The following is a 26,591-nucleotide window of genomic DNA, read 5'->3' as shown; positions in this document are numbered from 1 at the left end:
AGCTATTGTTGTCTTACGTGGAAGGCATTCATCACAGTATCAGCTGGGCATCAGAGACCAGGAAGAATCCCACCGGGAGTGTATTATACATGCCACATGTGGAGGTCCAGGAAGATATTTATTTGGGTCCCAACAAAACACTTAAAACAGTCTAGAGCAACCAAATTAGGGAAACCCCAAACAGGAAAAGATGTACCAAAGTACCACAGTCTAGTACCACACAGCCACCGCTCGCTCATCCAGGCCCAGGCTCCAACTCAGCATCCTAAGAAGCAGCCCCTTATACCTTGACAACCAGTTTAATTAACGCAATCTATATTATAACATGAGCAAAATAAACATCCAAAATGAACTCCATAAATTATTATTTCCAAGATGTAACTGAAGGGTATTGAGTACATACATTACTCTGTAAAATGTAGCTTTTCACCCCCCCCCCCCCCCATCCTCCTCCTCCTCATCTTTTATAGCTGCACAAAGTCATTCTTGCAGTGACACTCAAGGCCCAATAAAGAATATTTTCCTGGATTTTGCTTCTTTGTGGTCTACACAGAGAGAAGCACGTGGGGTATCCAAAAGAACCAGTGGGGTATTTATATTTGCCAAATTGACAGAAATACAGTATCACGTCATTGAATGTCAATGAATGATATCAATGAATATCAAGCCCAGGGAACTGTTAATAGCCACTAGCAGCCTCACAAATACAAGGCACAGTGAGTGACTGTCGCCCCATGGTTTCCCTTTCAGCCATTTTTCCAGTTTCCGCTGGTCCAGCTTCCTCACAATTGTCATAAGAATTTGCATATTGGAATCAGTTGGGGTTTGAATAATTTTTGTTTCTTGATTTTCAAAGATGAATGCTGTCAATTTTTCAGGAAGTGGTTGAGTGTGCACTTGGGCTTGAACAGACAATGTGGCATTGACTGTTGCTGGGTGATACTTGAGAAGTCGTCTGCATACTGTATATTTTGATTTAAGAATAATGTGACACTTGTCAGGCCTTTGGACACCAATGCTCTTTGGTTCTTGAATGGCTCACAGCAGATACTGTTACTTTTGTGCTTTGAAAATAGAATCTCTCTATCTGGCAGTGACTTAGATCCACTGCATTATGATGAGAGAAATAAGAGGTCAAAAAGAAAAGAGAGAAGAGCGAGAGAAAGACAGAGGGGGGAAAGCAGACATAGGCTGTAAAAGATCAACAGTGACTGCAGGCAAGGTGTGGAAAACTCAATAAACACAGTACAGACGGCTCTCTGGAGTGCTCTGCCCTAGAGCCTGTTACACATACATAGATACACAAGCCCAATCACACAGTCACACACAATCACACATAAACACAGCTCCCTCCTTACAAGAAGAAGAGCAGACACAAGCCTTACTCTCCACCTTCAGGGTTTCTGAATACAGCTACACTGGGCCGTTCACCTAAGGCCTTCCGATCCATTTTTCCTTATAAACCTCACAGAGGAATCAAACATAAAATACCCGACAGTGCAGGATTGCCTTGGAGTCCAGATTTGACACAATACCTGCTCCAGTATAGCATAACCTTTCTGATAGACATTTTCATCACAAAGTCAACCTTCTGGGACCATTGAGCACAGGGCTTTTTTATTGGACATGGGTCCAATGCTTTCATTTAGTGTTCAAAACAATCACAAAAAGGTTTTAGGCCTTTAAATAAATATTGCATATGTGGAGGTGGATGTTGTTTTTGTGTTTAAAAATGCACTATTTGTCTGTCAATGATGGGAAAAGCACTAAAGTTGTTCCTGTTCACAATCCATTGTTGAGTAGCAACGTGAAATCACATGGGTTTGTCATTGGAAAGAGATTAATCTGTTCAGGCAAGAGGTGTGATCTGATATTTATAGTTTCAAATTACAGTGGCACAATGGTAAAATAAGAGCAACCACTACTAATTGATCTTGGTCTAAATTAAGTGTTTGCTAAATTCCAGGCATCTTCTAGACATGGTGATAGTAAAGGATAAGAATGATGAATGGAGTTAGTAATGAGTAAAGACCAACCAATTAAATGATGCATGGACAGTCTACAAATGAGATGAAAACCTTTCTGGATATTTGCAATCAAGATGGAAGAATGCTACAAATGAAATATCCTGGATATAATTCTGTAGTTTCACTATTAAACACAGCAGTTGTAGGTCATACTTTTTCTTGCTGTATTGACTTGGTCCAATTGCTGATTGTTGTGAAACCATGCAGTTTAGGAGTAATTTTTTTATAAAGAACTCCTCATGGAGGAGGGAGGAAGAGTGGTGAAGCCTTAGGCAGAAGAAGAGTGGAGGGAGGATGAGAGGCGGAGAGATGGAGGGAACTGCAGGGGGCTCTGGGTATCTGCCAGGAGGGTCTTGTGATTCTGAGGCGGTGGTGTGTGTGTGTGTGTGTGTGTGTGTGTGTGTGTGTGTGTGTGTGTGTGTGTGTGTGTGTGTGGAAGAGGGGGGGGGGGGCGAGGTCACAGGGGCTTCTGTGTCCAAATGGACTTAACATTTTGAACTGGCATTTGGGGCTGAACAGAGGAAGCACACAAATTCCCAAAAACTTACTCTAACTGTAAACATAAACATGTCACACACACAAATGCATACAGTACAAATTCAGAAGACAAAACAGTATGTCCTGCTTGACAGTTAACAGTTTACAGTATAAAGACTCCACCTAGTTGAAACAGAACATGGGGACATTTAATTCAATTACTTTGCTTGACTTGGTTTGCTTTGGCCTTTGTTCTCCCAAAACCAGCACAGATGATGCACTGATATTATAATGCCTGGTGCATTGTTTTCAGTCTGGCACATAAACAACCAGAAAACTACTGAGAAGGCTCTCTCACCAAATCTCTTTCTGCAGCAAGGCAGTAACAGCAAGATTGCACTCCCTTACCTGACCCTAGACTTTAACACCAAAGTGTGTATCCTGAATTGTCAGCTTAGTATTGCTGATGTGCTAATCAGGCACATTTAACATAATGAATGTTGACTAAAATGTGAACAATTTGTTGGAACCAATTCCCTAGTTCTCTACACACGTTTTCTTACAGTGCACAGATTAAATATTGACTGACCGGTCGAGATAATACGTCTTTGGCACAAACTCCATCAGAAGGAAACCACTGGACATACAGGATGAGGACCAGACTCCAGGATACAAGTGCTGTCTGATGATGGAGGAAAAATGTGTTTTGTTTGGTCAAATCTGTATAAGACCAAACAAGAGTTGTTGAGACTGAGAGAGAGAGAGAGAGAGAGAGAGAGAGAGAGAGAGAGAGAGAGAGAGAGAGAGAGAGAGAGAGAGAGAGAGAGAGAGAGAGATGGTTTAGCCCAGGCCACAGCAATAAGATTGCCTTGAAGGCTAGAGGACAATACTTTAACTCCAGCAGAGCTGTTTTCATCTGGACTGGTGTACAGTAGGGCTGGAGGGCGGGAGGGGTAGCCGACGTCAGTGGGAAAAGAAGAGGAGGACTTGAGGGAAGTGGGGGCAGAGGGGAGGGGATGAGAGTGAAAAAAGAGAGAGAGAGAGACAGAGAGGAATGCAAGCCAGCAGACTCAGTGAATATGCAGAGAGAAGCTGAGAGATACTGGCAGCTCTCTGAGGGAGGCTGTTAGTAACCTGAGAAGGGCTTGACCAACAGTGGCTAAATTGTGTCATCACACTGTATAAACAACACTAAGGTAAGATCATGCTTTCACTAGAGGGATAACTATCCAGTGTGTTTGCATGGGAGAGCTGCTCTGATATGGATGGTATGTGCTCAGGGGACCTTGTCTTGTCCTTACAACTCTTCCAAAGTGATAAAGTAAAGTATGTTGTGGCTAAGGCTTAAAATGTGTGAAAGATGGCTTAGCAGCCAGGGAGCTAGCATCTAGGGAGCTAGCATCAAGCCAGCAGGACATCAGATGCTAGCCTTCCCTCTGTCAGGGGGAACTGCTGGATTTATGGGGTTGTAGTGCTGCTTGCCTAGATAGAAGAAGAGATGTGTACCATAGAATGTCCTTCGGACTGAAGTTTGAAAAGGCTTCTGGATAGGAGAGACTGGAACAAAGCTTTGAGTTTAACTGAGGGACTGCTCCACTAGGCTACTGACAGTGTTCCATGTACACTTGCGCACACACACACACACACACACATATGGACATACAGTTCCTCCATGTCACAAGCCTGTAACAAATGAATGGGTGTCCTTGTAGAGAGGGCTCAGTTTAATGCCAGGGTGTCTTTCTCTAACTGCACCCTACGGCCCCTCTTAGCTACCCCTCTGTTCCATATTCAACAGGCCATCTGAATGCTCTAACTTCCAGGATGGGTTCAGAGCAATGTGTTTACTCACCCATCTACTCTCTTGATGTTAGGGATGTTAGGGGATGTTTGGGAAGTTATAATGGCAAAATCATTGGGCTGAATGGGTAAAACATTGTGCATAAATTTAAGTAAATCTTTGCTACAGGTACTAAAACATAAAGTGTACAATACACTCAAATCTCCAAACAGATAGCTTATCTGTGCTTCTTGTGCTTATAGTATATCTGATATAGGGTGAAGGTTGTATCTGTCAGCTGAGAAGCTTTTATAGTGCTGTGATGGCTCTCTGTGAATGTAGTGGAATGTACTAGATCAATACTGCATGACTCCACCCCATTTAGTGAAAGTGTAAAGTAGAACAGAGTAGAGTTGCCATGATCGGTATTACCAACATACATCTTAGTGTACTAGATCTTGGTAAGGACTAGCATATCCTTGATTTGCCCCATAAAGACCTGGCTACATACAGTACTCTGAGCTGGCCATGTTTGTGCCAATGGTACTGCATGCCAGACCAATCAACGGTATTGGAGTCCAGATCAGACAACAGGAAGAGGCCATTGGCATCTGGGTCTCAGAATGTCTGTGGTAGCATACACACTACCCATTACTGTCCTCCCTTCTAACAATGGTGGATTGAGGTTGGGGTGATGTCATCTCACCACATAGCCAATGATCGAAAAAGCGTTGTGCATTCCCTAGCTCAAGCACTCAATCTTGAATGAAAAAGTCTCTCATTGGTTTCGTTCAAGAGACCCATGATATAGAGTTGGACATTTTCCCACCCCAATTCCAATGTTTAGCATGAAGTGAAAAAGACAAAGACTTAAAAGGATGTAACTGTAAAATGGCAGTTTCAAGCTACTTGTTTTGCATCCAGTTCCTCAATTATGGTCTGGTTTAGTGTGACCTTGGAGATTTCTATCTCATGCCACAAACCAGGAATTCAATCAATACATTCTTGTGGGGAACATCAAACAAAATGAGCAGCTTGAATCACAGCAAGTTTTGTGACAGAGTTAACCACTTCCTCCCTCTGTAGAATGAGTGGAACCCTTTTAAATAGGGTTGATTCACTGATTTACAAGAATGTTGGCACCTAACCAACTAACAGTATCAAGGACTGGACATGTTAACTGTATTTGTTACAGATGAGTCATTTTACTGGAACCACCTACTTGTGATTTCAGACAAAAAAATTATAATAGCTTGCATTGCCAACTTGAAAACTCTGAAACAAAAATCAGTACAGCACATCCAGTTTTTTTTATAGTTGACAGCGCAGAAGTTTCACTCCTGTGACTAACATGAGATGTGATTCCCCACCTCCTCTATTTGAATGTAATATCTTGCAAGTACAGGTCAAGTTCTCTATGATTATGAGGGTGTTGGCACTAGAATGTATTATCCAAAGGAAGTTCATGGACTAGACAGATGAACTGTGCATTAATTGTATAGTAGTACATTTATTCCTGTTTTTGGTACAAGCAGTTTAAGACCAATCTCATTCAAACAGGATGATTCTCAAAGATTTATGTCTGGATTGATACATGTTCGAATGAAAATACAGTGTTTGTTGATTGCTGAACCATAGCTTTGTCCCATGAGGGGTTGGCAGTGAGAACTGGGTGTCAGCAATGCTGATTCCAGTTTTTCTTACCAATGTTGATATCCCCCAATCACAATCTTACCTAATGTAATATGACGTAATGTTTCCCACCACAGATGAATAACTTCATCATCTTGAAAGGCTTAATGCCAGCCTTGCAGTTTCTTCTGCATAATGTCTTGAATGCCTGTCTGTTAACCTTCTTTTAGGGTATACTGTGACACTATACTGCCTCTTTCTGTGTTAAGGTACTGGGAAAAGATTGAACAAAGGTTCAACATTTAAATCAAAACGTAATTTTATGTTCTCCCCTCACCAGATGTCATGGCGTCCAACATACCGGAGCTCCAAGTTTCGGAACGTTTATGGCAAGGTTGCCAATCGGGAGCACTGCTTCGACGGCATTCCCATCACCAAGAACGTCCATGACAACCACTTCTGCGCCGTCAATGCCAAGTTCCTGGCTATTGTCACGGAGAGCTCTGGCGGAGGGTCCTTCATCATTATCCCTGTCTCTCAGGTAATCAGCGTAGCAGGTTCACTGTTCAGATGTTGGCTCTTTGGGTATGAACCGTGTGAAATACAGTGTGTTTTATGATAGTGAGTAGCCTAATACATTCAATAATACACTTTTTACACTCAAAGGCGCTGTACAAACACATTCCACTGCAACGTTTTAGTTTGATCATTACGCAAAATTCACATAGCTATTTCCTTTATATTTCACAATATGATAGGCCCCCTACAACTGTCATGGTCTTCTATACATGATCTAATGCAATATCAAGTAACTGAAACAGTAAATCATCAGTCATTACTGGGATGATGCTGTTTTTAAATTAAACATGGCACTCTCCTTTCTATGGTGAACAATTCCAATCTGCTCTTTCAGAGCCAGAAACTTTGAGCCAACGTTGTAACAATGCTTAATTGCTACTTGGAGCTACTTGCACATAAATACCTCAGAAGGGCATGGCTGTAATGGAAAATCTGTACCGTTCTCACACCGTCCTAGTATGGACTTTTTAAGGAAAATGCTTTAAGATCTCCAGAGGAATCTGCTTTGAATAAATCCTTATAAATATTTGTAACAGTCATAGATACTTGTAGATGACAACAACTGGCAAGAACACTTTTGGAAGGTAATTAGACCTTTGCTTTTTCCCCCCAAAATGTGGATGATGGCACAAAATCTACAGAAAATAACCTATAATGACAAACATTTGTAGATTTTTAATGGAAATGAAAATGAGTAACTAAAGTCAGGGTTCTTATTCTTTGCTACAATACTCAAAATTCAAAAACTCCTATAAAGTTATATTTTATGTATTTAAACATCAACTTCATAATTATGATGTATTGTGTGTGAATAATGTGGAAAATATGAAGAGGTCTGGATACTTTCCAGTGGCAGCGTGTAAATAATTATAGACTTATGTTAATTTCATTGTTTTATTGAAGAATCTTTCTTGTGTGGCTAATTGATTGACCTTTCATATATAGTAATTATTTTAACATATAAACTGTTGTTAAGCCAGTGTGAACAGATCTTATCATAATGTCTAAGTTTAAACAAAACAAGGTACACTTTCCCTTTAAGAAAGATATTGCCCATAAGGTGCCTCAACTGCTCTTGGCTGCAAAGCCGTTTATCCCGAGCACCAGCCAAATCAAACTATTACAAGGGAGCTGGCTGCACTAAGCTGAGCAGCCTTCCCACTGTGCCCAGCCCCACCCTCAGTCTTCAGAGTGTCTGAGCTATGCTTTTGACTTGTGGACAAAGCCAGGATTCACCCATCAAAGAGCTAGAAAGCGGCATCAGCTTTATTCTAGTAACTAAAGTTAATCTTTATGAAAGTATCTTTAAACTATGATTGTAAATGACCTTACCAAGTGCAAGATTTTGAGTATGGGTGTGTAGCAAAGGGGGATGTTTTATTGTTAGTTTTGTCCTTACGCTTAGATGTGAGCTTAACCTTCCAACATGAGGCCCTCTTACAGGGAGCTGACACCCAAAGGATCTATGGTTACATATCTACATCACACTCACTCACATACACACATGGTCATTTGCATTCATATTTCAAAGATACTTTCATCCAAAGCACCTTCGTTCACTATAATAAAGCTGATTTGGCCTTCTAACTCATAGAGTAGGCCAAGTGAAACAAGTCAGACCTCAGGCATAAAACAGTCGTCCTTGAGATGAGAAAGATCAGGAAAGACTTCCATTTTAAACTTCATAGTTTTTCTATCAGAAATGCTGATTTTGAAACAGATGAGAGTTGAAAGTGACAAAATCTTCTGAGAAATCCCAGTGGTATAGACAGTAAATAATGAACCTGGGAAACACTGTGCTAATTAAGGAAAAGCTGTTAGCAGAGAAATGGGTGGCCCAAGAAAATGGAAAAGGACTGCTGGGAATTGTCTTCTTAAATTTAGAACAGCCATGAATTAAAGGGGGCAGATGTGGCACAAATACAACAGTCATGTGTGCATCAAATGAAATATGAAGCCCACTTCAATGTGAAAATTGAATTTTCTCATTGTGGTGAAGTAGTACATGTGCAAAATGTGCAGTTATGAAATTTGACTCATGGGAAAAGTCATGAGTCAATTCTACTCTTCCTCTCGTCCTTGTAATTCCTTTGCCCAGCTCCTTCACTCTGCTTCCTGTCCATGGACACACTACATTACCCAGTATGCATTGCTTTGTCCTTGTCACGGTTTAAAAACGCACAAAAGGAATCCATCTGTCGCCTTTACATCAATGATGCTTTTGTCTGGGCTATCCATAAGTAATAAGCCCTACTGTGTGACTTTGAGCTGTCTTATTATATTGATGTCAGTTATGGGCTTCTTTCCCAGACCCCGACATTGAAGAGCCATGAAAAGGAAGCCCATCTTTCACAAGTGAAGGAATAGGAAATGTATTGCGCAATCTGAGAGGCATTGCATATTTTCTTTTCACTAGGCTTTCTGCTTATGTCTATCGTTTACCGTCCCCACTCCCTGCCTCACACACCGTCCCCACCCCCTGCCTCACACACCGTCCCCACTCCCTGCCTCACACAACATCCCCACCCCCTGCCTCACACACCGTCCCCACTCCTTGCCTCACACAACATCCCCACCCCCTGCCTCACACACCGTCCCCATCCCCTGCCTCACACACCGTCCCCATCCCCTGCCTCACACACCGTTCCCACCCCATGCCTCACACAACATCCCCACCCCCTGCCTCACACAAGCAGACTGTGGTAGATTGATTTCCTTATAGAAGCGTGTTCAGGGGTTCTCTTGCTGTTCTGCTTAGTTGACAACTGTAAGACCAGGAGTAAACACATTCCTTTTAAGCTACAGAGGCAGAAAGATGGCAGACATACTTTAGTCCAAGTTATGATAAAATGGTGCAACTGAACTGAGAGTATATCATCCACTAGGAGGTGAAAGACTCACAGCGGTGCCAAGTGGCACCAAAATAGATCCGGAAGGTCTTAAGCCCCTTATCATGGTCAAGTGTATTCCTGTCAGTTTCGACTGCTTGGGTGCAGTGTAAGGGTGCAGTGTAAGGGTGCAGTGTAAGGGTGCAGTGTAAGGGTGAAGTGAGTGTGCATGCTGTAGAGGGAAATGCAATCACTGTGTTACCACTTAGTCATGTACTATTATAATCCTTTCTGTCTCCCTCTTCCCTCCCCATCTCATTCTCTCTCTTCTGTTGTCTGACCTTCACTCCCCATTCTCTCTCACTTTTTCAGGCTGAATCACTCACACAGACACATACAGCAGTAAGGGTAGTGTGCTAATAAGCAGGTGAATCGGGCTAGTAATCAGAAGTTTGCCGGTTGTGTCCTTGGGTAAGGCACTTCACCCTACTTGCCTCGGGGCAATGTCCCTGTACTTACTGTAAGTCGCTCTGGATAAGAGCGCCGAATAAATGCAAGCAGGCTTTTTCCAGGTTGATTAAAGCCACACCATGTCCAACAGCATGTCCTCACACATTGTGGAAGCCATGTCATTGCTCCAGACTAAATTGATGCTGGTGTTTATCACACTGCCATGGTATAAGCTTGCTTATATAAAGAGGTGTCTCAGTGTGAGGGCAGCAGGAGGACCCCAAACACAATGAGAGACAGGTAGTTAGGATCACAAAAACCAAAATGTATTTATTGTGTCAAAAAAACGGTAGCAAGCAGGGTATACTCACATGACAAGGACTAACTTAAGAAGGGGCCATATATACACACAAGACCAAACTAGACACAGGTGAAACAAATGAAAATGTAAACCTGATGTAAACACTTAACAAGACACAGGAGCAGCTAATGACAGAACACAGGGAAACACTAGGGCAGGGAAAACCCAGAACTTATGCTGGGGACACACTACGATTTTTTTTATCTTATAAGATTTTCAAACTGTGAGAGACCACAAACATGAGAATTTAGCTGTTTTGCTCCTACAGTGTGTGGTCACTCTTAACACACCTCACACCAAGGGTCACACCAAGGGAACGTCTGATAAAATTATTTGCGGAACATCAACATAATCGGGAGATATGTTACCTAGGATTGTCGGAAGGGCCAAAATCGGCCCAATTATCCTGAGGTGTGTCCCCAGCATTAGGCTAGGGCTCAACCTGTATCCAAAGTATTGTAAAGCAGAAGTTGAAATCTGACAGAGGAAGAATCTATGTTCTAGAAGTGACTACAGAGGAATTCCAAGACATTTAAATGGACAAACATGACTGCGTAAATCCCTTTGCTTAATAGATTGAAAACTTCTGTCTGGGAATCTACCACAGAGACTTGTGTTTTTCCTGAATATTGTCTTTGACTGATTTTGTGTCCAACCCAAATCCAACCATGGTCCTGTGTTGGTTAATTGCTCACTTTCAGAAAGTGCAATCTTCACAAGCATCAAGCCTTCACAAGATTCACTTTGGTATTTTCTTTAACAGTTTGTATCATTAATTTTTTTTGTTTAATCAGATGTGTTCCACTCAATCTCCCGACTGAGTTCTTAAAGTACCGACATCAATTAGCCCGCTGTGTCTGTTTCTCTGCATCTATAGCTGCCGGGGGAAATCAGAGTGGAATATGGGTCTCTCATAAGATTAAAATGAATGCCATGCCAGTGCTCATTTGTAATATACTACTTTATGTCTGTCTAAAGGTGTTCATTTTAATCTTGAATCTTCTTAGAAGGATGTTACAAAAGGAATTGATGAGATAGGGCTTCCGACATGACAGGGGTCTAAGAAAGGGCTTGTTGGGATGATTTCACTTGAAGCAGTTGAGCAGCCTACATTCAAGTTCACTGCAAACCTGGGAGCACTTTGGGACACATGTCAACATGCCTACATGCTTGAGTGTATTCACCCCCCCCCCGTCCTACACACATGTACATGCACACACACAAACACAAGATTAACTCGTACACATGGGCGCAAGCATAGATAAGAATGTACAGTGTGTAAACCATTAAGCACCAGTCAGTGTTTCGACAGGGCATGACCCCCAGTTATTTGCCAACTCTCAAAGGAGCTAAGAAATAGGTCAGTGGATTGAAGTTATATCAAACATTTATGACATCATCCCCAACATTGAGAGGTCTCCAACCAGACAAAGACACAGCGCCACACTGTGGACACTCTGCTGTACTCAACTACTGAAATACAACTATTTTTTATTTTGGCTTACTGGATTGTATGAATAACAGTGAAAAACTTGTTTTTGTTGACAGGTAAATAGAAATCTTTGCTCATACACAAGATTTTCTTTCAGGCCGGCCGCATTGAACCTCACCACCCCAAAGTATGTGGACACCAAGGCAACGTTCTGGACATCAAATGGAATCCCTTCTTTGAGAACATCATTGCATCCTGCTCTGAGGATGCCTCTGTAAGTGACAGTTTGAAAACAAAACATCCAGTTAGGAGTAGTCTTGTTACAAAACTATTAACTATTCTATTAATTATTTTGCATATGTCGACGACGACGACGGGACACACCTGTGACTGTGTGTGTAGGTACTGACAATGTTCAAATGAATTCTAAAAGCCATAACAGCAATAAAACAGCAAGATGTCTGAATGAATTAAATCTTATCAAGAGGGTGGTGGTTTAAGGAGTGTCGCTGTGTAATTGAGTCTTAAGGCAGTTGTCAAAGGTTGTGTATGTGTGCTACTGTGCTTGTGTATGAATATTTATTTTTGCATATGTGTGCATGTGCATGACTGTCTGTGTGTATGTGTATTTGTGTGAATGTGTGTGTGTCGGTGGATGTGAACGAACATGCGTGCACCCCAGGTGCGGGTATGGGAGATCCCCGAGGGTGGTCTGCGGAGGAACATGACGGAGGCGGTCATGGAGCTGTATGGTCACAGCCGCCGCGTGGGCCTCATAGAGTGGCACCCCACCAGCAGCGGCATTCTCTTTAGTGCTGGCTACGACTACAAGGTATCGTCTGCCAAGGCTGTCCCGCAACACACAAAAAACACACACAGATACAGTAACGCTCAGCATAATATTACAAGCTTTAGGATTAGGGAGCAAAGCATGTGTTTGTCTTGTGTTACGTATATTGAGGCATTGTTATAGATGTTGCTCTTGCCTATTTGCTTGACTTGAACATTTAACTAAGGATTGATTGAAAAGAAAGACTGGCAGTAAAATCTGTTGTTTATCATTAACCTAAATGCATCCCATATTGTTTTCTGTATTATATCCTTTTAGAAGAACTAAACTTTAGGTACTGCTGTTAGAGAAATATGGGACCCTTACATAAGAGTATAACATGTCATCTTAGTGCCACCTCACCCTGATCTCTCTCTCTCTCCTCGTCTGTGTGTCTCAAAACAGATCCTCATCTGGAACCTGGAGATTGGGGAGGCTGTGAAGATGATTGACTGCCACACGGACGTAATCCTCAACATGTCCTTCAACACGGATGGCAGCCTGCTCGCCACCAGCTGCAAGGACAAGAAGCTGCGCGTCATTGAACCACGCTCGGGAAGGGTCCTGCAGGTGAGAGGGGACAAGGGGGTCTACTAGTCATGAGGAGGGCCTAGGTCAGTTTACATACAAGGCTGTCTGGACTCAAAGCTGTCATATGATTCCAAACATGCCATTTGACCACATAAAAACTAAAACCACAAATGCAAACTAGGACATGTTGGATATACAGTATATATGCACAATTTCAGGTACACCTAATACATGCATAAAAGCATGCATACATGCATCTGAGCAAACACTGTAGCACTGAGTCCTAAACAAATCGACAGATAGATAGATCTATAAAAATAGATGAACTCTTCACATAATTTAACTGCTTCTATAGGTCTTTCTAAGGTATCCTGTTAAGTAGAACTAAACGTAGTGTGCTCCCTATGCTCCATTTACCAGCATGCCCAGTGTAAGAACCACCGGGTGAACAGAGTGGTGTTTCTGGGCAACATGAAGCGCTTGCTGACGACAGGTGTGTCCCGCTGGAACACGAGACAGATTGCACTCTGGGATCAGGTGAGCCCCAGGGTCTGCACAGATGGGCTAAATCTATCTAAGGAGTGTGTGTGTGTGTGTGTGGGGGGGGGGGGGTAGAGAAGGTGTATAGAAGAAAAGGAGTATCTGTGGAGAGGTGTGGGGGTCTGCAGATGATATGATGAGTGTGTGTAAGAGGATGGTATGTGTGTTGGGAGTGTGGGGAAGCTTCGAAGAAGTGTGTGTGTTTTGTTGTTGTCCTTAAGCAGTGTGTTTGTGTTTTTCTGTTTTCTCAGGAGGATCTGTCCATGCCCATGGTGGAGGAAGAGATCGACGGTCTCTCAGGACTGCTGTTCCCTTTTTATGACTCAGACACACATATGTTGTACCTGGCAGGGAAGGTTAGTGCAGCCCTGAAGTCACCAATCATTATCTATTTAGGACTCTTTGGGCTGTTTTCTCAGTCATCTTTCCTATTAAGTAGATACTGAATCACATATTACAATTTGTGCTGTTAATCACATTATCAATTTGATACAGTTTCACCAAACATTTGCCAATTGTAATACCAAGACTTAACAATAACGAAACTTTACAAAACCGATATCTGTCTAGTTTGTACAGTTTACCTGTTTTATTTGACCCTATCAGGTTGAAAACTAACAGCAATTTTATTTGTTAACGCACTCTTGTCTATTCGCAGGGGGACGGCAACATCCGCTATTATGAGATCACCTCAGAGAAGCCCTTCTTGCAATATCTGATGGAGTTTCGCTCCCCAGCCCCACAGAAAGGCCTTGGTGAAAATGCTTATTTGACACATAAAAGATATATAAGATAACACTTATCAAAACACTCATTCAAATGATATTGGCCCTGGTCTGATGTTAGAGTGTGCTTTAAGTAAAGCAGACTATAAGTGTCGGACAACAAAGATCTGAAGTATGTCTATAAAGATATGTTGTGAATCTGGGACACAGAGATGAATGTAATGATAATGATCCAACTAATTAGTAAGGTGGGACAATGCTGTATATTTGTGGAGGAAAAATGTGCTACTTGGTTGTTAACCAAAACAACCTGAATCTAACAACTTAAAACGTCTTCCCAGACCCTATATGTCCCATGTTCACATATGACTCCTTTATTTGACGCATATGGTACTGTGACCCTCTTCTTCCTGCTACAGGAGTGATGCCCAAACATGGGCTGGACGTGGCAGCCTGCGAGGTCTTCCGCTTCTACAAGTTGGTGACCCTCAAGGGTCTGATTGAGCCAATTTCCATGATTGTACCAAGAAGGGTCAGTGAGTACAGCCATGGCCAAGTATTGCAAGTATTGGCAGTAACATTAATACGTTTTTGCAGTCTGGTTTAATAATCCAATCAGAAGGATAGTGATTTCACCTAACTAGTACTCATTCACACTTTCCCATGTGTCCAAAACTGTGAAATGTAGGTTTTTGTGCTAACGTTTCATTGGCCATTTCTTTGGCTTTTATTAAAAAAATGAATCAGATCACTGTACAATAATGTAGACATAACAATGTGTAGCAACACCACAACAACTGAAGCAGCAAACTTTGTGAAACACAAAAATTGTCCCTGCCAACACTTTTGGCCATGTGTGTGTTTTTGCTTGTTGCTCGAAACAATGGAATAAGTCCTTTTGAGCATAGCAACTTCTGATTGCTCAAATTGTTTTTTTGACATTAAATGATTATGGTCTCCAGATTTCCAACTCAAAACCTTCATTAATAAAACGTGTTAGTCTCATTGTGACTTTGTTCCGGTGCTGCAGTCCGAGACCTACCAGGAGGACATCTATCCAATGACAGCAGGGACACAACCGGCCCTGACTGCCAGCGAATGGCTAAGTGGCATTGACAAAGGTAAAGAGCTGATGACACACCTCCTGTACCACCATATATGTGTCTCTTTTCCCTACATCAGTAAATAATGGAATACATAGCACATTCTTATTTTGTGATAGTTGAGTTTGATAAGGAATTTGTTTGAATGCATTAAAAATGATTGCTGGAGTACATGGGTTTGGGTTTTAATTTCTCATGAAGACTTGTTCTGTATTGTGTGTGTGTGTGTGTGTGTGTGCAGACCCAGTGCTGATGTCTTTGAAGGAGGGTTACAGTAGACCCAACCAGCTTGTGTTTAAAGCCCCGGTGAAGGACAAGAAGAGCGTAGTGGTCAACGGCATCGACCTCCTGGAGAACGTGCCACCGAGGACAGAGAATGAGGTGGGTGGATTAGTACACACACACACACACACACTGTAGATCTGAAAGACTGACAGATAGAACTACGCCCATCAATTTGCCTATCAGAGAGGATGGTGGAACTCCTAACATTTTGCCTAAACCTATATTGTTCTGTTTAGATGCTAATAAAGTGTCTACGGAAGATGGAGTAAGCCCCCCCCCCCCCAACCACTCAGTTATGAATGTCATAATCCAAAATCACTACCCCTTTAAACAAAAAATTATAAGTAGATACTGTCTCATATTCACTGCACACTTTTAAAATACATTTTAAAATAACAAATAATGAAAAAAACATACAATTTGACCAAATGTCTTTTTCTTTCCGTGACACTAAACCCCCATCTCTCCTTCCTCTTGTCTGAGCAGCTCCTGCGCATGTTCTTCCGTCAGCAGGAGGAGCTCCGGCGGCTGAAAGAAGAGCTCACACAGAAGGACGTTAAAATACGCCAGCTGGAGCTGGAGCTCAACAACCTGAGAAATGTCTGTCCTAACAACATTTGACCTCCAACATTCAACCCCCCTCTCCCCTGAACTGGCCCATTGGAGCCCACGCAACAATCGCCATGTTGAGCCCCTCCACACACACATTCTCATGATGCATCATGCCACCAATTGTTGTGACAGAAGATGCACTGTAATAATCGTCACATAATGTTGTAATTCATAAAATGTAAAGATGTAATGATGATGGTTCTTTATTGGTTAGGATAATGCTACAATGATGCTCAAATTTGTGGATTATTTGACTGTAGAATTGTGAAAATTTGATCAGTAATGTGAGGATTGATTGCTGATAATGCCATTGTCTGTTCACGTTCTTTCATTATGATTAATTACTACCAGATTTTGTGGTGGTTACTGTAGTTTCACTCTTTCACTGTTGAGCCCCTTCATTGCACCGTCCAGGGGGGTACTCCCCCCTCACCCTGTCAACGTGGCAAAGCCTTGGTCATCATCATTGTGAAAAATGCCACCTACCCCTAACAAAGATAAGAGAACTCTGGGAAACATGACTGACGCTTCCCCTTCCCCCTTCTTTTCCCTAAAGCCTTAGAGACTACTGCACACCACCTCAAAGCAAACTACAACATCTCAAGTCACCGAAATGGTAGACGAAACAAATAGCTTGCACCCAATGGATGAGCCAAACTCCATGGGTTTTACAGGGACATTAATGAGATGCATAGCAGGACTGTTTCTTTTTGCTCTCTGAATGTGTTCGCTGTGCAAAGCTGAATTTCTCTCTCAGACTGGTTTACAGCAACCCAAATGTAGTCTTACTGGCAGTTTGCCAATTTCAACATTTTTAAGTAGACATTTAAAAAATGCTATCATTATTTATTTGCCTGATATATTTTTCATTTTTAGCTAACTATGTAGATTTGGTTATTTCATTGTGAATTTGTTGATAATGACTGAGGTAATGACTGGATAGCTGGATAACTGGATAGTGATTTTAGTGATCTAAAAATTAGCACAGAAGTGTATCAATCAATGGCTTGGTTTCTTGTGGGGAAAAAAAGATTGCTTAGAATGTGATTTGAGTCTGTGCCTAACAAAAGAAGAAACTGAATAATTAATTCAACTATCATTTACCGTAATGTTACAAGTTATCAACAATGTTAAACTATGTTTTCATTAGCAGTCTGTAAGTTACATTACAGTATGGTTGTCATAACCATTTTCATATTTTGAAAGTAGTTGCCTGTGTATGAAAAAGACATGCATATATGACTATGGAGATCATTCCCTGAACCTTCCATGTGAGGTAAATAACCCAAAATATGAATGATAGCAAGGATTACTTAAATAATTTCCAAATGGAATGCAGTGAGAAAAGAAAATGATGTTGGGTGTGTTTAATTACTGAGAAGGCATATGTTTTTCTTACAGCCATATAGTTTGGCTAAGATTAAGGTGAAGGTCAAATGTGATGTTGGACTATACACAAGTGACTGGTTTGGAAAGGTGAGGCAGTAAATTGGAAGATGGTTAGAAGGGTGAATAAAACATCCCAACCTCAGCTCGGTTCAATGTAACATATTTAAGTGCCAGCCTTATCCTTCACTTGAGTTTCTTGTTTGGCATGTCTTGGACTGATTGAAAGGGACAAATCTGCTAATAACAATAACAGCTGTGTGCAATTTCAGTATTTCCTTTTCTGCTTACCTTCAATGTATTTTGGATTAAGCAGGGAGTGTTGATCAGTGGAATTTGTCTGGTAAGGTTTAGCACTACATTTTTATGATCTTTCTCCATGATGTTAAGAAATGTATAAACTAGATGGGACAATATTTTAGTTTCCTTAGCATCCTATTAATATACCTACAGTATAGATGGTGTAATGTGTGTGGTTGTTGCCAACTAATGGTCAATCAATGCACTTTCACTGGGTGTTAGAAGTGTCACAGACACCTTTTTAGAAAATTAAATTTTTGGATCGGGGAAGAGTGTTTGGTGCAAGTTTAAAATTAATTTAACTTCTATTAATTAATTACAGAAAAGCCATTAGTTTTATTGAGAAGAATTTACATCTAGCATGTCAGCTATGCTACAAGCGAGCTATAATGTAGCTGGGTAAAATGTTTGCATACAATCACAAACTGTGGTCAATTAATCAAATGCAAATTCAGCAAACTATTTGATATAAATGTAATTGACCATCTGACAATTCTGAGAAAACATAATGGTAGGCCCATTTTACCATTAACTGATGTTGAGACGAAATCTGAAAATATACAATTTATTAATTGTGTACCAAACAAAGTTACTTCGAATAATTTGTTAATCGTAGTTGTATTTTACTAATCATTTCAAGTGTGTACCTGCCAGATCTGCAAAAAAAACTAGGATGCTTGTCAAGTATCTATACAAGAATCATGTCTTTAATGAAGTTAGGCCTACAGCAGGTCAAAACATTGATCATCTAAAAGTGTAAATGTCTATCAAAGAGAATAGAAAACAATAGATTTGGTCATTATTTACAAAGAACACAATTCCCGAGGAAGATTATTTCCACAAGGGCAGACATTATTTGCTATGCTTTAAAATGACCTGTTGCAGTCATGCTGTTAGCTTGAAGCAGACATGATAATAGCCCTACAAATCACACAAACAAACACATGTACAAACCAGTAATAATTATATCCAGTAGGCAACTTTCAAACATATTTAGACATGCAACGTAGAAAGTTTTAGGTAATTTTTCTGAATATGCAAGTTGTTGAACATTTTTAAATACCTTTTTAAGGATTTGTTAAAAGTGAGAACACAATTGGTTACATATAGGCCTGATATTTGACATTACGAAATGTCCTCTACTGTCCAGCTAGTAGCATGTAAATGACAGTAGGGGACTTAAAGGTAAAAAAACAAACCCCAATAATAATTTAAAAAGTAGAGTAATAAACAAACACAAATCAATTAGTTCAAGGGGATTTAAAACACAAAGTTAAAACAGTCGGGTCACAATGGATCCTCTTGATTTATTTAGTCATCTTCATCCCCCTCTCCTTCCTCGTCCAATTCCCTTTTCCTCTTTAGACCTTGTTCCTCTTCTAGAAAAGAAAATGTGAGCAATGCTCAGAACAAGGACATGCAATAATTTGTTGTTTACTTGCCACCTATCCTAGTCTTCAATCCATGTTAAGTCTTTGCCCCTTTAACCTGTAACTGATTCTATCTTACTCACCTACATCATCCTCATCCTCATCATCATCATTTAACTCTTCCTCCTGAAAAAAACATGGTATGATTAACATGGCTCGAGTGGCACACAACATGCAAGTGTAACAACATACAGTAACAAGTGTCATTTAATAATCCTTGCAAGTGTTAAGTGTAAACAGTCGTTGAACTACACGCTGCAAAACAAGTCCTACTGAAACAAGCACTTTCTCTAGGTCAAAAAGAAACACGCAATTGAACCATCATCAATCATTAAGACTCCCCCTTTCTGATTTCTAACCTCTCCACTAACGTCGTCTTCCTCCTCGTCTTCTTCCTCCTCTCCTTCCTCCTCGTCCTCATCCCCTGGCACAGCCTCTTCATCATGCTCCTCTACCTCTGAAGGTGAAATCAAAGTTTTTTCAGTGCTGCCGTTTCAAGTGACGCAAACAATGAGAATCACAGTATAAAAGGCAACATAGACAACAGTAATATTTTTCATAACTTTGTCTAAACATACCATCCTCGTCCTCATCATCATCCAGACCCTTTTCGTATGCCTCTGCGTCAGAGTCTGGTGCTTCCTTGTCATTCTTGTCATAGCCATCTAGATATGTCAACTGCGGGAGTAACTTGAAGACGTTGTCTCTGTAGTCATTGAGGTTTGTCACCTCACAGTTGAACAAGTCTAAGCTTTTGAGTGTCTCAAGTTTTTTCTGTGAAAGGAAAGAAACAGGGTGACCAGCTGTTTAACTCTTCAATTGTAAGTCTACCATTTATTCGATATAGCATCAGCTTACCAAAGGTTCTATTGTGCTGAGGTCTTTGATTTTGTTGCCACTGAGGTTGAGGTGTGTAAGATTTGGGCATTTTTCTGCAAACGCTTCAAGGCCACCCGAAATCCTATTATCACTGAGTTCAAGCTATGTAAAAAAATGCCAACCAACCAATGAGAACAGATAAAGATATGCATCAACATAATATCCATAATGCTTGCATAATATAAAACCAACCTTTTTCAGTTTACTTAGTTTTGGCAAATTTACCACCGATGTCAGCCCAACATTAATTGTACTTAGAAATTCCAAATCTTTAAATTCTTCCGTGAGGCCCTCTAGTTTGCCTTCATTTGAACGGCAGTTGTCCAGGACTAACTCTTTTACCTAAAAAGAAAGAAAAACACAATTGCTCACTTCTGTAGTCTTGAAGCTATAATGAAATACTGTGTTAAGTTTTTAAAGCAGTCCATAAATAAAAAGTAGGCATATCCTTTATTCCTAGTCGAGTTTCTGTAATTTAGCTGGAGTTTTCTGCCTGGTTTCTTAAGGACTAATAAAATATGCATATGACACTGTAGGAGCCATAGCTATCCATGATAAGATGTATTTTGTGTAGTGCAGAAGGCATATGCCCCCAAGGACTGGGGATGGCTATCAAACCATTCTAGTACATATCCGTGTCATTCTCTACAGTTGCATAACTACAAAAATAGTAAGCTCAAATCGTGTTTCATTGGCAACGTCAAAGAATCACAATTAGCCAAATCCTCTAACTTTGATCTTAGAACAGTGAAACCGTTTTGGCATGCTAATACCTATCGTGTGCTGGGTCAGTTACAGAGTAGGAGGGGCAGCAAAGCCGATACAAACTGAGCTAGTAGGCAATTGTTCATGGTTGCTTCAGCTATTCTTGATGTGGATTGGATTCATATCAACTGTTTGTTAAACGGAAACTATTGGTCACCTGTGTTCCAAAGTAAACTATAATTCTTGGGTGAAATATTGTCTTTGTTTCTCAGTAAGATGGCGGCTTGCCCTAGATCTCGAAAACTAGAACACGACTCGGAATTGGCTGTGATGAGCGTAGCTGTACAATGGAGATCTATAATTTTTTTGACTTTGATTAACCAAGCCACAGATAGTCGTTAATTGACCAAATAAAAGGCACGAGGCAGACTGATGCAGTACGTACATGCAGAATATTTAGATTGGCAAATAAAAATCTGATACTGTAGGCTATATAGTATGACATATCGCGTAGCCTACCATATCATTACAAAACATTTTGAAAACTACTCTAAATCACCTATCAATGCACGACATTCTTATTATTTTACATTTCGGTTACAATGGGCTGTGTACGGATTTAGCATGTAACTACCTAACAAGATGACAAAGTGTAATTTTCCAAGAATGCTGAGAACCACAACTCATAAAACACGGAACAATTACAGTAGATGAGCACTACAGTAGGCAACTGCGTACAGACAGTGCAGAAAATCAAGGAATATTTAATTTATCTAATAAAAATGATCCCATGCCAGATGAGAGCGTGACAAAAATGTTTTTGTTTTATTTAAACACTACTACAGGCATCTGGTGCATTCTCACAAACTTCACAAACAAGCATGATGTAAACCATTTAAAGTTGACTTGCAACTCAATGACGACAGTAAGCTGACGTCTCTTGCTAGAGAGATGTAACACAGCTGCAGTAATTTTTGTAGCATTAACATAGGCTCAACTTTGTGACACCGTGCAACATCACAGGGAAGATAACAAATAGGAAGAACATATAAAAACAATTTTGACATCGATGTTATAGCTTACATCAGATGGCGTACGATTCCGCAGTTCAAGATAAATTCTTTTCTTCATGTCCATTTTGGCCAACTATATTCCACTGATTGACAATCCCCGTAAAATAGTTTTGTATTTTAGTGCAAATGCAACCACTTGAACAGAATACTGTTGTTCATTCAAACATGATCTTCTCTGTAGGCGGGAATATGTTTTAGGATTGTCGTCACTACCGACCAATTACAGCCGCCAAGTAAAGAGGCTGAGAATTTACACAGGTTCATCTACCAATAAAATGCGATTAGAAAATTGGGTGGGGTTTCCTGGATAAAGTATATTTAGTTGTTTGTTAGATGAAAGAGGCTGTTTAGATTATTATTCACAACGTTAACTAACCAGATGTAATTAAAGCCTATGAGTAGGCCATACATTTTCATTATAAGCAACCACAAGCCTATCAGAACTGTAACAGGATGATACATAATTTTGCAAAATAAAATGCAGGTTATGTAATAAAGTAGGCTAATAGTTTCTCTACACTATAAATGTAGCCACAATAGCGTAACTGGCCAATCGCCTGCTTCAGCAACTCCTGGGATCATTTAAAACATAAGCAAATAACTATTTGGCCACGAAAATACATTCTTACAACTTTCTTCCGACTACCGGTTCATATGTATTATGGAGAGATAGGCTACGCAGGAGCGACATGCATCATAACCCAGTATGTGGAAAAAGCAGTGTCAGGTCACATCTTGTGTATAAACCTATATGTCATGACGGGGGAGGGGGAGGGAGGATGATCACCTGACTACAATTCTTCGGCGCCATCTTGCACCTAAAACAATGATATGAAATGCATTTTATGGATGAACAAAACGAACAAAAAATCATGATTAGCCTACCTATAATTGATGCCACTCTGTAAGGACTCCGGCACTGCTTTAACTGCATGGAAAGCGTAGACCGATTGCATGTTGCTTGAGAACCAACTTGTTTGTTTCCTTGATTTCATAGAAATCTGTCGCATTTTATGGCAAATGCATTTCAGGTAATTTCGTGAGCCTCTCATATGATAAGATTCTTCATTTTTTCTCCAGGATATACTATCCATAACGTGCCTGCGAGATAATGTGAAACCATTTTGAACATTGCTTATCGCACTAGCGAGAGCCATATTTCCGTTGGGTGTGTCTCTCACTCACTCCTGCCCTCGTTCTTCCTTCTTGTACTGCATAGTGCGTGCTTCGGTGCGTAGATTTCGTTTTTCACGTTGCTTGATTTGACGCCTGCTACCAACCATCGTACCGAACGAAACAGAACCCACTTTCAAATCGTTTGCGATTAAGATCTCTACTGTTATTAGTCTTACAAATGTAGAATCATTCAGAATGATCTATTTTTATTAAATGTAGTTTGAAACGACAAAAATCCAATGGGGAAATATTCTCTCCTTTTACCGTTTTAACTTTTCAAAATGGTAGTTTCCCATTCTGGAGGCCCACCCGAACTATGGGTAGTCAGATGTGATCCTGTTTTTAGGTCCGTGTGTTTTATAGTCCCTTTAAATCCCTGACAGTGTAATTCACATTTACAGTATTGTACTCACAGGAATTGCCACATTTACTATACCAGTGCCATCTAGTGTTGAATAGCCTGTATTTGCTCGTCTTTTTTCTACTGTAGTCAAAACCATGTGAATTGTCAGTAGTTCATTGGAGGCAGGTAACATGAAAAGGAAATGTGGAAGTATAGCCTAAATTAGATTACAAACCGCACAATTATTACAGCATGGACAAAGATATAGGACACTGGGAATTACTGCAAATTGCCACCTTGATGATATCTAAATAAAATATGAGGCAATTGTTCCATTGCTTGTGACCTACCAGTGAGTGAATTTAGGCTATTAATGTTAATTGTGTTGAATATGAAAAGGGAAAAGTTGTATATGTTCAAAGGGAAAGGGATTGTCTTTTTTTATCCACTAGATGGAACCCTAGTGACGGTATAAATCATGTAAGCTAGAAAACAATATCATTAATATTGTAAAATAAATAGATAGCAGTAAAAATAGACAAACCACAAGGGGGTTGTATTTATTTAGAAAAGGAAAATGGTAAACATCTCCCTCACTTTGTTGAGCATATCCTTTTATCAATAGATTTTACTTTCAGGGCCTCTGTATGTTCACTATGTATTTTTTATTCTTTCAGAAGTAGTATTTGAATTGTGCAATATTTTAAGGTTAAGATGTTGCTTAAATGAAGCGGGGGCTTTTATTCACAATAATGGATTAAATCTTGCTAATCTTACCTGATGCCTCATGTCGCTTTTGTGTTTAAAAAAAATTAATAAGATACGCTAAGCAAAACTCCTGAGGTAGCAACAATAGAAATGCTTAATGCAGACTGAACTCAGATGATCTGAATCCTATGTAACCTACCAATTGTTCTATCGGATAAAATCCTCTCACCTGTCTTCATGCTGACTTAATAAGTTACTGTTTGAGCCGTAATTTGGATATTTGGTGATTTCAGCCAAGGTCTCGTCAAATTCATCTCTGGATATTTGCCAGCCATGGGAAGACTCAAAAGGTCTTAGACACATCATGGTGTGTTTCTCTTCCTGTGATTACATTACATAGATGATGAGAATTGTGAAATCCATTAGGACATGGTTTGGATTTGATTGCCCAGCCAAGACAAACTATTAGTTGCTTTCAAATTGTTGTTTAGGTATGATTAGGCTCAGTTAACCACAGTAATAAACAAACATTCAATTTATATTCTAAATGTATGTTTATTAAGGCCTAGGAGTAAGCTTAATTACTGTCTGGAAAACTAGCCCTAAACCACAAAGTAACCTTGCAAAAAAAATTCAACTTGTTTGCATGTCTGACAAATATGGGAGCCTTAGTGGAAGTATGCACTGCTCACTGGTAACTGAGTAGCTTTCCATTCATTATTCATGTTGATTGATTCTGTCAGTTTTGAGGACAGCACCTTGTAATTCAACACCCGTGGAGGAGAGAGCATAGTAAATGCAGCCTATTCTTCTCAAACTTTGCATTGAAGAGCCTATTAATTCATCTCATACAACTAACGTGCAATGAACACAAGACTATTCAAGGAACCACACAGGAGAGACAAATCAGTTTTGTTCCATGAATAGTGCATGAACTGCAGCAGATAAATAAGATGCACAGTTCTAACCAGTATTTCTATGGTTAGTGCTAAAGAATGGTCTGTATTTTACCAGATTAAGCTACTTCCAGAATAAACCAAACAGAAAATTCCTGTCATTTGAATGGTTATGTATAGGCCTTTCTCAGAAAATGTTTGTGTAGCCATACTCTTTATCACAATTGGCAATATTGATGGATACTGTCGTTGATGTTGTCACTATATTGAAGGGAAGCACATTTTGTTTCACATTCTGGATCACATGTTGAGCCAGCATCAAAGTTATTCATTACAATTCACTGTAAGGTGTCCTGAAACATCAGTCAAGTTGTATGAAGTTATAGCGTAATCTTTTGAACTCCAGCATGATGTACAGTATATGTAGATGCAGGCGTCTCCATTCTGTTCAACTAGGGCAGTCAGATGTTGTCTTCTTTCTTCTCTCCTCCTCTTCTGCCTTTTTAACTAGTTGTGTTTGTTTTTCTCCATTGCAGTCTCTTTCCCAACCTTTACTTGTATGTGGTCTCCTGATGACTCCCATGAATGGTATATATCAATATTCTGAATGTGAGTGATTATTTGACTGTCCATAAGATCCTTAGCTCAAGATCCTCAATTCAATTGAGGATCTTGAGCTAAGATTGATTGTATTGAAAAATTGGAAGCAAGTACACCAACTGTAATGTGGAGACTACAGTATGAAATTGGTAGCATTTTGCATACTTGAAACTATTCCAAATCTTTCACATTGTAAAGTTTTATGATTTGGTTCAAAGCTTTATTGTTGGCACGTTTACTCCTTAGATTTTACTCTTTCTCCACTTCCCTCCCTTTATACTTTCATTTATATGAAATGCGAATGAAAGAAGGTTGTTGGGTTAACCAGCATTACAATTATATGGTTTTAAAGCGACTTTCTTGATTTACATGGCTTCCCCCTGTGTAATATTTCCATGGACCTTCCTAATTTGCATAATCTTCATTATCCTGTGAAACAGGTCTACTTCTCGAAAGGACCTTTTTTTTTTACTCCTCATCAAACCTGGATATACACACTAAAAGATTGTTACTTTACGTACAGATTTTGAAGCATCAAAACTTGGGCTAAGATGATAGTAGCGTGGCATTGTACGAAGATAATTATCGCGACTCAGAGAAAAGCAAATTCTACCCGAGGCCATGTCTGTTTTTTAATAGATGTGGCCTCACATTCATTTTTTACTGCACCTTGTTTAGCTGCAGAGAAAATCTCATACAGAAACACAGGCCCCAAATTACATAGTAAAGCACTTTCTCATCTGCCAGAATCCTCTTTGACACACAGACTTCAACTCATCACCTCCTGTTTGCCTGTGAGACAAAGAAGGTGCATTTGTATGGGAGAGACAAAGGTTTTTTTCTTCTTCTAATTTTCCTTCTCTGCGGTATGAAAATGGAAAAGGAGAAAAGACACCACTAGCAG

The 26,591-nt window shown here is 40.1% G+C and overlaps 2 protein-coding genes across 4 annotated transcripts in view; one reads left to right on the top strand and one right to left on the bottom strand.

Moving 5' to 3' along the window:
• coro2ba (coronin, actin binding protein, 2Ba) overlaps positions 1-16,406 on the top strand; it is a 30,832-nt gene extending 14,426 nt beyond the window's left edge. For 2 of the 3 annotated variants that reach the window (XM_047042697.1, XM_047042698.1), the window contains exons 2-12: positions 6,257-6,457; positions 11,724-11,840; positions 12,249-12,398; positions 12,801-12,965; positions 13,347-13,463; positions 13,718-13,822; positions 14,125-14,221; positions 14,611-14,723; positions 15,222-15,312; positions 15,536-15,675; positions 16,066-16,406. In XM_047042697.1, the coding sequence (XP_046898653.1) occupies positions 6,257-6,457; positions 11,724-11,840; positions 12,249-12,398; positions 12,801-12,965; positions 13,347-13,463; positions 13,718-13,822; positions 14,125-14,221; positions 14,611-14,723; positions 15,222-15,312; positions 15,536-15,675; positions 16,066-16,200 (1,431 nt within the window). In that variant the 3' untranslated portion in view covers positions 16,201-16,406. Of the gene's footprint in view, positions 1-3,573; positions 3,701-6,256; positions 6,458-11,723; positions 11,841-12,248; positions 12,399-12,800; positions 12,966-13,346; positions 13,464-13,717; positions 13,823-14,124; positions 14,222-14,610; positions 14,724-15,221; positions 15,313-15,535; positions 15,676-16,065 lie in introns of those variants that run through there. The other variant, XM_047042699.1, reaches the window with a different exon arrangement.
• A 1,956-nt stretch (positions 16,407-18,362) lies between these two features.
• On the bottom strand, positions 18,363-22,827 carry anp32a (acidic (leucine-rich) nuclear phosphoprotein 32 family, member A). The gene is made up of 7 exons (XM_047042711.1): positions 21,975-22,827; positions 20,379-20,528; positions 20,166-20,288; positions 19,886-20,081; positions 19,667-19,764; positions 19,391-19,433; positions 18,363-19,256 (listed from the first exon to the last, which is right to left on the bottom strand). Exons 1-7 carry the CDS (start codon positions 22,026-22,028, stop codon positions 19,189-19,191), a joined length of 732 nt encoding a protein of 243 aa, XP_046898667.1. The 5' UTR covers positions 22,029-22,827; the 3' UTR covers positions 18,363-19,188.
• Positions 22,828-26,591: the final 3,764 nt, after the last annotated feature.

Source organism: Hypomesus transpacificus, chromosome 19 (assembly GCF_021917145.1).
Source record: "Hypomesus transpacificus isolate Combined female chromosome 19, fHypTra1, whole genome shotgun sequence".
Taxonomy (NCBI): domain Eukaryota; kingdom Metazoa; phylum Chordata; class Actinopteri; order Osmeriformes; family Osmeridae; genus Hypomesus; species Hypomesus transpacificus.
This window is presented reverse-complemented; position numbering and strand designations above follow the sequence as displayed.

Excerpts from the sequence above, each read along its gene's own strand:
- anp32a (XM_047042711.1), bottom strand. The coding sequence starts at position 22,028 with ATGGACATGAAGAAAAGAATTTATCTTGAACTGCGGAATCGTACGCCA. Across the intron at positions 20,082-20,165 it reads TCAGCACAATAGAACCTTTG|AAAAAACTTGAGACACTCAA; the intron begins GTAAGCTGATGC and ends TTCCTTTCACAG. Across the intron at positions 19,765-19,885 it reads TGATGATGAGGACGAGGATG|AGGTAGAGGAGCATGATGAA; the intron begins GTATGTTTAGAC and ends TTTCACCTTCAG.